This window comes from Lipotes vexillifer, unplaced genomic scaffold (genome assembly GCF_000442215.2).
Source record: "Lipotes vexillifer unplaced genomic scaffold, Lipotes_vexillifer_v1.1 scaffold1230, whole genome shotgun sequence".
Lineage (NCBI taxonomy): Eukaryota > Metazoa > Chordata > Mammalia > Artiodactyla > Lipotidae > Lipotes > Lipotes vexillifer.
In genome coordinates this window covers 640,072-653,713 of record NW_006781442.1, presented here as the reverse complement: position 1 = coordinate 653,713, position 13,642 = coordinate 640,072, and the positions used below count along the sequence as shown (strand labels likewise).

At 35.3% G+C, this 13,642-nt stretch overlaps 1 protein-coding gene across 5 annotated transcripts in view; it reads right to left on the bottom strand.

Annotated features, from left to right (window-relative positions):
• The window catches only part of QKI (QKI, KH domain containing RNA binding), a 135,591-nt gene that overhangs the window by 4,053 nt on the left and 117,896 nt on the right, over window positions 1-13,642 (bottom strand). Inside the window, exons 5-7 of one of the 5 annotated variants that reach the window (XM_007454746.1) lie at window positions 7,469-7,556; window positions 5,808-6,107; window positions 2,979-3,053 (exon numbers count right to left, since the gene is read on the bottom strand). In XM_007454746.1, coding sequence (XP_007454808.1) covers window positions 2,979-3,053; window positions 5,808-6,107; window positions 7,469-7,556 — 463 coding nt within the window. Of the gene's footprint in view, window positions 5,096-5,807; window positions 6,108-7,468; window positions 7,557-13,642 lie in introns of all 5 variants that reach the window. The other 4 variants (XM_007454748.1, XM_007454749.1, XM_007454747.1 and 1 more) reach the window with 4 other exon arrangements.

Below are 13,642 nucleotides of genomic sequence, written 5' to 3'. Positions count from 1 at the left end.
TTCCTGCTTTATATTTTATATTTTAAAAGAAGCCACCTGTAAATACTATTTTCTTTTGCAAAGTAACAAACAGAACAAAAAAAATTTAAAAAATTACAGTAAAACATAAAGTAGTTCTCAAGTGGAAAAGTTTTCATTCCCAATGTCCTTGAGTTGCTCCTTCCTTAATCAACCTCTGTCACATTCTGCTTCACCAAACTTGGTCCACTTAACAGTAGTATGATTTTTAAGACTCATTCAATAGCTTAATTATTTCTACTATATTCTGAGGTTTGAGAGAATTTTCTGTACTGTTGCCACTGTGACTAAGGCAGAGGAGATGTAAATGAGAAGATATTCAGTGCAAAGGCAGATTCTGTGCCACTTCATAAATCAAAACCCAGTAGGTGTAATTTCACAGGGTGTAAATGATCTATATAAATGGACTGGTTTACCTTCCTATAACAAAAATGCTTTCTATAGTCTATCATTTAGGATACCTTATAAATACTACAAAAATACTGTATCTTCAGTGTGACCAAATCTTCCCTGAATTTCTTAAAAGTAAGTGGAATTTTATTTAAAAACTGCTATTCCAAAATCAAAGAAGAAAATAAATATTTAACATGATGTAGTCATACCACTTCATAGGTACTCCAGAAATATAGAATCTTAAAGCATTTTTGAAATCACTTAAAATTTTGATTAAAATTAAGTTTCTTATAACAAATTATATAAATGATGGTTTTTGTAAAATTATTTAGAAAAATTCTGATTATGTTTTTTTGAGTGTGGAATACATAAACAAAGCAAACTACCATTTACATATATACCAGTAAACCTAGACTATATCCTCTGCCAAGTCCTGGCCTCCTACAGTACACACAGGTGTATCAACCGTGCAAAAGCACATATGGTTCATCACAACTACAAAGTCAGTTGGTCTTTTATAGGCTTCAAATTCAGTTTTCAAATATGTGTAGAGGTGGGTTTACTTTTAGTAAAGAACTAGATATTTCTCAACCATGTAGTACTCTAAATGCTCATATAGAATTACATGGTTATATGTCTAAGGGCTGAGTTTCCTTGCATTAAATGAATACTTACACTAATCTTCCCTTCAAAAGATTAAAAAATAATAATTAAAAAAAACCCTCAAAAATAGAGAAAACAGTAGTATCATAAAATAATTTAAGGATTTCAGACCTCTCCCTTAGACCCAATGAGTGCATACAGTGATAGTAACAGCAGTATATGAGTATTTGTTATTTAAAAAAAAAAAAAAAGAAAAATAGCATTTCGGTTTGCTGACATTGCATTTTTAATAAAAACAGTGACAGGACTAATCCAAACACATATAACTACAACAGAGCCTCACATGGAATGTGCTGTCATTTCCAAATACAGTAAAATCTTCCTAATATTTTCAACTATCTCAAGGCACTGGAGTATTAAGTAGACCAGTAATTATTGTGTTAAAACAAAATTATGAGAAATCTCCTAAAAGGGGCATGTAGGGAAAGGTTAACAGAAGAAAAACTACTTTAAAATACTCTTTAGAACTGTTTTAGACATGAACAATGTGGGGGAAAAAAGCTCTGATTATTCACGGAATTATTTGGTTTCCTTAAATGGAAAGTTACTTAAAAAAAACATTTTTTTAAAATTTCCTCCTTCACTAGGAGACTTTTTCTGATACACAAAGGGTGGTTTACTTGTGCATGACACACTGACACTTAACATTATCTTCATAAATAATCATTGAGCTTGGGGGTCTATTTATTGAATAATCTCTACAAGTAATATATGTATTAGTTAAAAGTCTTCAAACTAATTATGTATGATGCTATCATCAGTGTCTCTGGGAAGATTTTATTCTCATGTGGACAACACCTGTATCCAATATTTATCACCAGTATTCAAGATAACCATGTAGAACAGGTAGGTCTTTCTTAAGTTCATAGAAAATGTAGGATTGGGGTATAAATACATCACTTTCCACCACTAATATTAGAGACTTTGATCAAATTAATTAGTAGGTAATAGATGTGCCATAACAGAAGCTTGTAAAAATTTCTTTTTTATCTTGCTTTGGATTCCTACCTTGTAATGACAAACTTAGAACACAATGTCAATAAACCGAAACCGTCACTCCTCAATAAACATAAATAATTTTATAAAAGGGTCCAAGGGCATATATAGGACACAAATTACAAATGTTGAAAAGGAGAAAAATGAAGACTTATTTCCCAGTCACAGGTTAGTCAAAAAGGATTTTCCAACAGCTGGATTCATGTCACCACAGAGCTTCAAGAGACAGTTTACCTTCAGATAATATATTTTAGCAGCAAATAACAAAAATCAAAGGATCCATTTTGGTAAGAGAATGTAAGAATAAAAGGGAACTGATTTTCTGATTTATAAAAAAAATCCAACTTCATCAAAGTTATCTTCACAGTCCTTACTTTGTTGATTTCAGCTGAGTACTTGACATGTATACCCTTGTGTATACAGTGGTTCAAGTATCTTATTAAAAAGGAAAATGGAAACTAAATCTTCAGTTTTCTCCAAAAGGACACAGGAGGCATATATTCTTTTACTTCTCTCGTTAAAGCACCATCCGCTAAGTTCATTTTGCAAAACCAACCCAAAATTTCAGAACAATTAAAAGGTAAATTTTAGCAAAAATTATTCCTGAAAAATAACTAAGGCAACGTGAAAATTTAATAGCTCCCCAAAGGGACTAATTTACGTTTTAGTAGAAATAAATCATTGTACATACCAATATAGAATTTAATAAGTTAAAATATGAAGGGAGGAAAAAAAACACCCCAAAAAACCCAACCCTTAAACCTGTCAATTATTACAAATTAATTTAGAAAAAGAAAAGAAACGATGTGCAGGCAAGCAGTGATATCTCTTCCATCAGGTGTGGTGTAACAAATCTTATGGACACCCAACGCATTTCTGATAAACAAGAACTGCAGAACTAAACTAACCTCGGTCTGCGGTCACAATCCTTTGGTAAGGATGGACACGCATATCGTGCCTTCGAACTTTAGTAGCCACCGCACCTAGTTAAATTGCAATTACCAAGACAAAGTTAGAGAACATTCACAAGGGAAAAGATAACAAACATTAACAGCAGGTTTATCAAAATGGATTTCAAATGTTCGTTTACTACAAAAGTTTTCTTTTAGGAAACATGTTAAGGCACAGTAGTCTTAAAATTAACCATATATGTTGCGTATATATGCATCTATTAATATTGCATTCATTTCAATAATCTTGGCCTTAACCTATTTTATCCATTCATTTACAATCCCAAGTTACAGATTTCATGAACTCTATTAGATCCAAACTTAGTTAAGCTTTACTAGTCACATATTCACTGAAGTGCCTTTCTTGCAGCAGGACTACTTAAATAATGCCATGTTTAATACTGACAATTATTTGCTAACCTTAAGACCACTTCCAGAGTCTATCACTTAAGAAGGTTTAAAAGCAATTCTTAAAGCCTACAGATTGTGGTTCTAAACTTTGAGTCAATAAGTATGAACTGCAATGAATTAGGTGATTAGTAAAGCAAACAGTATAGTACACTTAGCAGTCAGTATACTACTATACACTCCTTTATAAATTACCGTTACTTTGTAAGATTATAGCCTAAACCAATTAATAACATACTTTTCCTTTCTATCAGTGTGCAAAAGTGCAAGTCAGTCACTGACTGCTAGGCTAAGTGTCCCTCCCACCCCCTGGAGGCTGCTGAGACTAAGCATTTGTTAAATTCAGATCTGATGAGGGTTCAGTTAAGACCGTTCTTGAATTCTTAGCCTTTCGTTGGGAAAGCCATACCTAAAGATAAAAGGAAGGGAATTAAAAATTAGTCATCAATGAAGATTTGATGCTAATACCAATCTCCTCACTACCACCAACACACATGTCTGCATCCGTTTTGAAGGGCACTGCTCATTTTAAAATAATATGATGAAACTTGATACATAGCATGCATGTTATCTGTGTGCAAATTTATTATAACACAGCAATTTGAAATATTTTCTCAGTTCTCCAAGTGGTCAATATCAATTTTTACTGCTTAGGTGGCCAAGCGAGAAATAAAATTGATAATGGAATCTTGCCATTTAGTACTCATTATTATTCATCTTATGAATGTCAATAGGTATCTGTATATTTTGCTTTCAATTTGGTCAGTCTAATCATTATTATAAATAAAAATTTTCCAACACAACAAAAGCACATTGCTTTAAAATGAGAAATTTTACTGCAGTGCCTCTTGCTGTTTCTAAGCAGTAAACTGGTCCATCACCCCTTTTTTCATTTTAGAAAAACTAATCTTATGTAAGTATAATTCCACGAGGCAAAATCAGCGAGATCTTGCATTCAGAGTGCTGGAACAGCAGCTGGTGGCTAAGAGTGCCAGCCCTGCAGGAAGCAACAGTCAAACTCCTCGAACAGACGCTGTGCGTGCAGCAGAGAGGAGCTCTGGGGGAAAGGAGCAGGCATGGGGCCACAGGACAGAGCGTTAACAGAAAGGAAAACGTAAAGGGGTTATAGGTTACATGTTATTTTAAAAATGCTTTGAGAAATATGCAACAGAAACAGGCCTCTCATAAACAGTTCTATTGTATAATTCTGACCTATAATACTTTTTTACAATGATTTAGAGATAAACGGAAAACATGTACAATAAAATGTATCTGCTCATGAAACAAAAGGCACCTGAGTGCATGCACACACACAGATAACATACAGAGCATCATGGCTTTTTTTAATTGAACAATGAATTTTCAAGTTTAAATCTTAGTGTCCGGGTTCATTAAAGACTTTCATATTTTTAGAAATCAATATTAATGCTGGGAAAAAAGAACTTAAAAGATCAAAGTCCTAAAAGTCAACAACATGCACGCAGCACCAAGGTCATATACAATTCAAGAAAAAAGAATTCAAATTCTGTCTGGTAAAACAAAGGGGCAGCCCGGAAACAGTTTGTTCCACATTGACTGGTCGTGTTAGAACAGCTGCTGTACTCTAGTCCTTCATCCAGCAAGTCAATGGGCTGAAATATCAGGCATGACTGGCATTTCAATCCACTCTATAAAAAAAAGGCATCAGTAATGTCTTTTTCAAGCACACCACTTTTTGTTCATGTAAAACCGAGCATTTATAGCATGATCTTAATTTTTGTCTCAAATGTGATTCTAATTCAGTGACTTGGTATTTACTTCATTCCATACTGTACTACTGAAATTAAGAGTGTCTCTTATGTTTAATATTAACTACGACTTCAAAAGAGAAAAGCTGAAGAAAACTGAAGAATGCAACTATTGGTCCCTTTCATATTTTAAGTGATCCCAAATATTAGAAAACACACATCAGTTTTAAAAATATCTCATAAAACTTTCACATGGAAGTTTAAAATTTAGCTGGCAAATAAATCTCCGACACAAAAGGAACCTAAAAACTGGGTGGTGGAGCTGATGAAGAGGACAGGCCAATAGGTGGGATCTAAAACTCAGAATGACTGCAATGATGCCAAAAATGTGAAAAGTATTTTCTGTTTAAAATGTTCATCTCAAATTTACCCAACCAAAGTGAATTTCAGTCACCAAAGTGAATCTGAATAAATTTAAGGTACAATTATTTACAGGAGGAAACCCTTAAAAGAGGCTGAAATAGAACAAAATTTAGTTTTCAGTCTTTCTAATGGAAACTTGTCTCTCTAAAATGGATATATCATTTCAAAGTCTGGGGCAGCAGAAGTTATGAAGAAAAATGTCATTAACCATACAGGGAGAACAACTTACCTAATACACCGCTAGGTTCAATAGGGTACTCAAGGATCGATGTAGCTGGCGCCAACGTGTAGGGGTATTCATAGGGCGTGTAGATTAAACCAGCTTCGGGCCCTGGAGGGACTATCGCAGCAGCTGGGTGAGGAGTTCCGTTTGGCATGACAGCGGTCTGTATCTGTCTGATCAAAGGCATTATGGTAGGGCCAGCTGGCGTAGGGGTGCGCAGGGCAGCTGGCGGGAGAACGGGCGCAGGCCCTGTGATAACCCTTGGAGCGGCCTGGGCTGTGGCTGCAAGAGAAAAGGCAAGGGCTGCTACAGTGAAAGCGAAGAGATTGAGAAGGAGGCACAGGGACAGCCGAAGGCGAGACGTGGGAAACAAGAGGGCAGGGAAGGGAAGGAGAGAGCAGAGAAGAAGAAAAATAAAAGGAAATCGTTAGTACATGCGCTGGTCACACAGAAATGCCAAAGCACACCAACCAAATGCAAAACAGCTTCCCCTTCCCCAACGTGATTGAGAATAAATGTGCAAACATTAAAAAGCCACTGGGGAAAAAAAGAATGAGACCATTAAAACAGGTTATATTTACTTCATATTTTGGATATATCTATGTTTTTAAGATTTCATGAGACTAATGGTGCATGCAGAAGCACAAAAAAACACTTGCATTAAAAGATGTTAAAAAATACTTGGTAATTGGAGTCCACAGAAATACAGTTTTGGTATATTTCTAAAGAGTAGCTTCAGTTACAAATGAAGGAAAGCATAATTTTCATTGTATTAACTTAGTCAAATAACCAAGTTATTAATTTCCTGCATCTGTAGGAATTAACTTCTTTACAGAAAACACAATACAAAAAATGTCACATTCCTGAACACATGACTATTAATGATATACTCAGTTTCATGAGTAAATTAAAGCCAACCATTTGTAAAAGTAACCACTCTAAACACACTAGGGCGCCTATATTTGGGAAAGTTGGCTATGTGTTTAAAATTCTATTTCTTTAAAAAAAACTAGTAATTTAATGACATCATGTTCATATGAATGATGTGTAAAACTTATTTAGATTGTCTCAAAATATAAATTTCACATTATTTCATTTTTAAATATAAAAAAGCAATCCTCTTAACAGTTTATGAAAGCATGCACAATACATATAAAGGGGAAAATAGGATTAAAAAATAGTATCATCTACTGCTCTCTGTGAACTCACATATAAAATCAACAGAGAAAAAAATACTGGAGGAAAAATGTGCAAGCAAGGGGAAAGAATAGAATTCAACAGAAGAATCACTGCATTCAGATATATTCCAAATTAGCTTTCATTTTTTAAAAAATTTTGTCCTTTGCATAAATGTAACAAACTAGGACTTAAATCTGTAGTTAACAGAAAATTTCCTGAAACTCTTTAATTTAGAAGTTGAAATATCATCAAAAGAATAAAAGAAAAGTTTCTGTAAACTCAAAACTTAGGCATGCTGGCATAAAATAAAATCAAGAGAGTGCCCTCAATTCTTGAAAGCAGTAAAAATGGGACAGTTAGTCCCATATCAAGTGACAGTTATTTCAACTCTTCATTAACTGTTCATGTATTGTGCTGCCAAAAGGGGAGAGGTCTGGGGACAAAACAGCTGAAACAGCTGTAGCTCTGAGCCTCAGTCTCATTCTTACGTGATTTAATGTTGGCATCTCTGTAGGTGCCATTGAGAATTGCAAGCTCCATCAGCTGCATCTTCTTCAGGCTGTCTTCTCCCTCTGCCTATACATGGAAAATACAAGAGCACTAAGCACTTGAAATGGTCCATACAAATCACAGCCATATCTATGCACAAACCTTAAAATAGGTATCATGTGACTATAGCCATCTGTTTCAATCAGGGAACCAAAAGGTGCTACATGCTGAAGCCCATTCTCAGTAATGGGATGTTGGATACACAGGATACTCTCAACTGCCACCAGCTACATTCCTAAGGTAAGCTACACTGATTTATTAATGTTCTTCTAAAAAGCTTTACTTTTAAATGGAATCAATGGAAATATTAGGTAAATTAAATACAGTATAGTCTCTACAGCACCTATCACTTTGTTGAAGAGTCTAAAACTCAAATGTATTCATTAAAAGACAAAAAACAAAAACAAACTGGGATTTTAAACATGTAAGATTTGACTGTGGTATTCACGTAAGGAAATTTGTTTAATTCTCCCAAAAAGGAAAATTTAATAAAATCATAATCATAAGAATTTCTAAAATTTGTGTATATATTCTCGTTTCTTATGCCAACATCCCGCTCTCCCCTCAATTAGCAAATGCTATCAATTCTAAAGCAAATCCATCTTTAGGGGCATCTGATACACTGTCCAAGCCAAGAAAAACTTAATAGTGAAATGGGGCACTATTAGTAATTATGCAACAGGCATAGGGATTATGCAACAGGGATGCATAGTAATTATGCAACAGGGATGCCTCTGATCATCAAAATGGCCATTTCATTTACCTTGGATTTGCCCCACACCCTCTCCATTTACTGCTGTCACCCTTGCTCTTGTCATTATTGGTATATTACCAAAACTACTACAATAATGTGTTAATAGTATCTGTTCTCCAATCAGTCTATGCACAATGGCCAGATTAACTGCCCCAAACAAAACTTTCACCTTAATGTTTCTTAACATTCTCATGTCTTAAAACCCTTCATGGTCTCTTGCCATATAAAAAACTAATAATACATTTAAATTACCTATGGCCTGGCCCCAAACTATCTTCTCAAGTTAAATCAATCTATGTTCTTTACACATATCTTATGTTATAAATCAAGCCAAATCACTCTGTTATTCATCTCTGTGCATATTCCTATTTCCTCCATCTTGAATGCTTCTCTGTGCTCCACTCTACCCTTCATCCTTCTTTTCAAATCCTACTTCATCCCTGCAGACTTCAACCTAAGTGCTACCTTCTCAAAGGGCTATCCCTAGACCGTATTTTTCTGCCCTGAATTAGTTTGTTGTATATCACAACTACCGAGCAAAGAACAAGCTCCTAGAGAACAGAGCCTATTTCCTATTTATCACTGCCTATCTTCCCACTCATCCCATCTCCCCAAGTCATTTGCTAGGATTTTGTTTTTAAATGACTGGTATGAAAAATCTTTAACTGTATTTACAAATCTCAAATGTCTAAATCCTGCAGGATAAACTTCAGGAACAGAAAGATGAAGCTCATCCCTGAAGATGGTGGCAGAAATGGAACTATGTGCTGTTCACATATTTTATGCATTATCTAAGCCTCGGGACTTAATATTTCAAAGGAAAGTAACCCAATGATACATTTTTCTGATGTAACATTGGTCCTTCTTGATTCAAGAAAGGAGCAGGTGACAAACTTCTCAGTCCTTTCCTATTACATAAAACTCTGTCTCTGGCACTATAACAGCACATGGGACACTATAGTTTGTAACAAAGAGAACTGCGAAGTGGACTTCTAACAAACCACAAAGAATTTTTTTTAAGATAAGTGAAAACATCATGAAGACTGATGTGCCAATGTCGGCATGTTCCACTGCCAACTTTTTGGTAACCTACTCTGCAGTAGCAGAAAATGGAGAAGATACTCGCACTCTGTGGAACTGCTATTCCTTGATCCCTATGAACATGTACAGATGAATGAAAATAAAAGAAGTAATATTATTTATTTGAAAGACACATTACTTGCTAAAGATAAAAATAAGTAAGCAATGTCACTGGAAGAGAAGAATTAGAAATCTATTATGGGGCTTCCCCGGTGGTGCAGTGGTTAAGAATCCACCTACCAATGCAGGGGACACGGGTTTGAGCCCTGGTCCGGGAAGATCCCACATGCTGTGGAGCAACTAAGCCCGTGAGCCACAACCACTGAGCCTGCATGCTGCAACTACTGAAGCCCATGTGCCTAGAGCCCGTGCTCTACAACAAGAGAAGCCACCACAATGAGAAGCCCGCACACCGCAACGAAGAGTAGCCCCCACTCGCTGCAACTAGAGAAAGCCTGTGTGCAGCAACAAAGACCCAACGCAGCCAAAAATAAATTTATAAAAAGAAATCTATTATGATAAAACTGCTTAAACTTGTCCACTGAAAACTAGTGATATTAAAAATTAAAATTTGCCATTGTTTCAAACCCAAATCTATGTATAATACCAAAATAAGTATATAAACTATATATAAACAGAAAGAAAAGCAATAGGTATACCTTCAGTCACCTTCCACAAGAAAGTGGAAAGTGGTACACATTTGAAAACGTCAGAAAAGTAAGAAGAAGAAATAAAGATGAAAGAAGTAGTGAGGTGACACAATGCCTCATACACAGTGCTGTACAAAGAAGAGGAGCTAGAACACACGTTTTCACTGAACAGCTTCTTTCGGATAACAAAATAACCACACTCATTAGCTGGTGATGCAGTGTAAAACTTGGGAGGAAGGCAAAGAAGATGATGGAAGAAATACATGTGTGCATGTGCAGGGCCTGTGCATACATGTGTGTGCCTTTTGCAGGGTACAGGAAATGAAAAACTGATCCAGTGACATCAACAGAGGAGAATAAAAACCAGAGCAGCACAGCTTTCACTAGGTGGTGTCAGTGAAGTGTGTCATAATGACACAGTTGCTGGAGGCCACCAAGACTTACAAGTTACGAATTACAGTATGTACACTGAATTATATCACATTATGGCAGGCCATACTAGTATTTCCTAGCAGAACACAGAATTTAGTCGGCAAAGCTGGAATTTGAACCTGGTGGTCTCACTCCAGAACAAGCTTCTCTCTTCCATCCTCACCACTCCTACCCACTCTGCACTCACAGGGCATGACGTTATGTGTCTCAAGAGACAACTACGGACATTTGGGTGGCTCTAGTTTTGGGATATTGTGAATAATGCTGCTATGAAAATTCTCCTACAAGGCTTTTTTTGTGAACATAAGTTTTTATTTCTCTTGGATAATTACCTAGCGGTGGAACTGCTGGGTCATGAGGTAAATGTATTTTGCATGGAAAACATTACGTGAAGATTATCAAAACACTGTAACACATTTATCTTTGAAATATAAGTTTAAAAATATAACAAACATTGATAACTTCTCTACAGGTCCACTGCCCTGCATCTATAACCTGTGACATCAGAAGTGTTTTGAGAACTTTTCAGATTTGTAGAAAAATAATATACCAATGATTACATAACATTCCCAATGGGTCTGGTGGAATACTTCAGTAATCCAAACTATAACAAACATAAAAATACTTAAATTAAGTGGGATTAAAAAGACTATAAACACACTTTTCTGAACTTTTTGGGGTTTTCAAGTATGGATGACAAATTATGGATCTGTAAAAATATATATAATTTATGCATGTATTACTTAATATACAGCTATGTTATCAGCTATATTTAACAGCTATGTTAAAAGTGATAGAAATAGATCATGGTTAATATTAGATCAGAGTAACATGGTTTTAATGTTTTAGAGTAGAACAATTTATATACTGTTCTACTACCTTATTAGAATTAGATCTTCATCATCTAAGCATTTATGCTGCATAACAGATCTATGGCATTGGTACTTTATTATCTCAGAGCCTCAAAAAGATTAGGTAGCTTACCCAAGGTTATACAAGGTCACAATGCAAAACCAGCTTTCAAACCAGAGTACCTGATCCAAAGTCCTCATTACCTTCTCCAATGTCATGCACCGTGACTTAAAGTGGAAGCACTTTTTCAATTCATCAAAGAATTCACGTAAGAAATGAAGAAAATTATGTTTATTTGGTATTTTAAAATCTATAAAGTACACATTAAAAAAACCCACTACAACAGTGTAATTAATTACAACAGATCTAAAACAGATGTTTATTTCCAAATAATTAAAATGTCAACTAACACAATAATCTGAACCACTGCCTGTAATAAAAGCCCAAACTTTCCAGCTTAGCATTCAAGGTGCTGAACAACTTCTATGAGCAGCCCTATTTGCAAATGTTTTGCACTAGTCAAAATCATCTGTCCACTGTCCCCTAGAATATATACTTTGTGATTTTCTGCCTCTAAGTTAGACAAGATCTTTTCTAGAAGCATGCTGCGTATGCCTCTTTTGAGAGCCCAGAGATAGATCACTGGCCTCTCCAGAGTAGCCTTTGCTAATCATTCCCACAGATAATGATATCACTTTCCTAAATTTATGCTACTCCTTTTGGGGAAATCAATCATATAGAGCCATGTGTTATCTCTTCTTTTCTATTTTTTCATGTTGTTTTTAGGAAATTTCTTACGTGACCTGTAGGCATGAATCAACTAATAACCAATACACCAGTCTTCTTTTTGCCTCCAATACCTTGCAAACATGAACTTACTCAATACATTAAAAAAAAATGGATTCTTACTTTTCTATAAATTTGAAGTAATGAGTAGAAAAGGTTTTCCAACATTAAAGTACATAACTTAATTCACTTGGAGAACAGGGCTGAGCAAACAGTAAAAAGAAAACAAAGAGTGACCACATACACTACATAAACTACATTTTATAAAACTAACAAACACTTTTACCTTAGGGTAATACATTGTCTTTTTTTGACAAGCTATAAACAGATTCATCTCAAAGCAGTGATGATCTCAGAAAAGAAAATCCACGTCTACTAGAAAGCATTTATTCCTTTCTATGTGAAATATAGTATGATACAATTTGAAATATTTTTTATAGTAAGCTTAATAGAAATGACAAACTTTTGAAAGATTTCTGTGATCCACAACTCAGAAAACATACTAGTATTAGTAATAAATAAATGATAGTAGATATAAATAATGATAGCAGATATAAAAATAAACATAAATAATGATAGTAGAGCCACATCATTATTTTATAGGAAAAAAGAAAAGACCTCTAAAGTTGACTGTATTGTAGGTGGACTTTATCAAACTATATGGCTGGGGCAATAGAAGAAAGGATAACTACAAATTGTGAGCTTAAGAGAGCCTTATCCTATAACAGAAGATGAAGAGTGAGAACCTGAAGACAGGGTCTAAAAATCTATTTGCAGTGAGAGGTATACAGGAGGAGTAGGCAAAAATATACTATGACAGAAGCTGACACAGGGTGTAGTGGAAGACCAGATGAAAAAGTATGGGGAAAGAATCACAAATCACTTTAAGGATCTGATGATAACCACGGACTGTCTAGAATACATACAACGGTATACAGACAAAATGTGAGGCACAATTGTAGGGGGTTAACCATGAGAACTAAACTCACCTACGAGTATGTGTGTTAGAACTACTAATTCACCCCAAATGGTCTTAAAAGACTTCCAGTATAATGTCAATCTTCAGGGATTCTTTAAAGTAACGCATTTTTCACTAGGAGATATTCATTATATTTCTGAGCCATCAAGCACAGTCTAATGACCTCAAAGGAGAGCAGAGGCAGAAAGCTACTTGGTCCTTAGGGCAATCTGAAGTCACCACTGCCAGTTTTCCTTATATTCAAACTATTTTTGGATATAATCATTATGGTGACACACCTGAGGCCCATAATTTTGGTCGACTCCCACCTTAACTTTTTTTCTTTGTTGCTTCATAAGCTATGTAAAGGTATACCTCCATTATAAATAGTTCACTAAAACTTTGAACTAAATTAAGGCCAAGGGAAAACAAAGCAGGGAAGGGAGAAAGGTTGGTAATTTCTTCAAATGCCAGCTGGCAGCATCTGACCTCTCTGACGCACAGGAGCAGCAAAGGCAGTGAAGGCAGATCAGATTGTCTTTTGCACTATAATTTTTGTTGCAGGTTGTTGAGAAGTTTATCAGTTTTCCTTGGTCGGGGG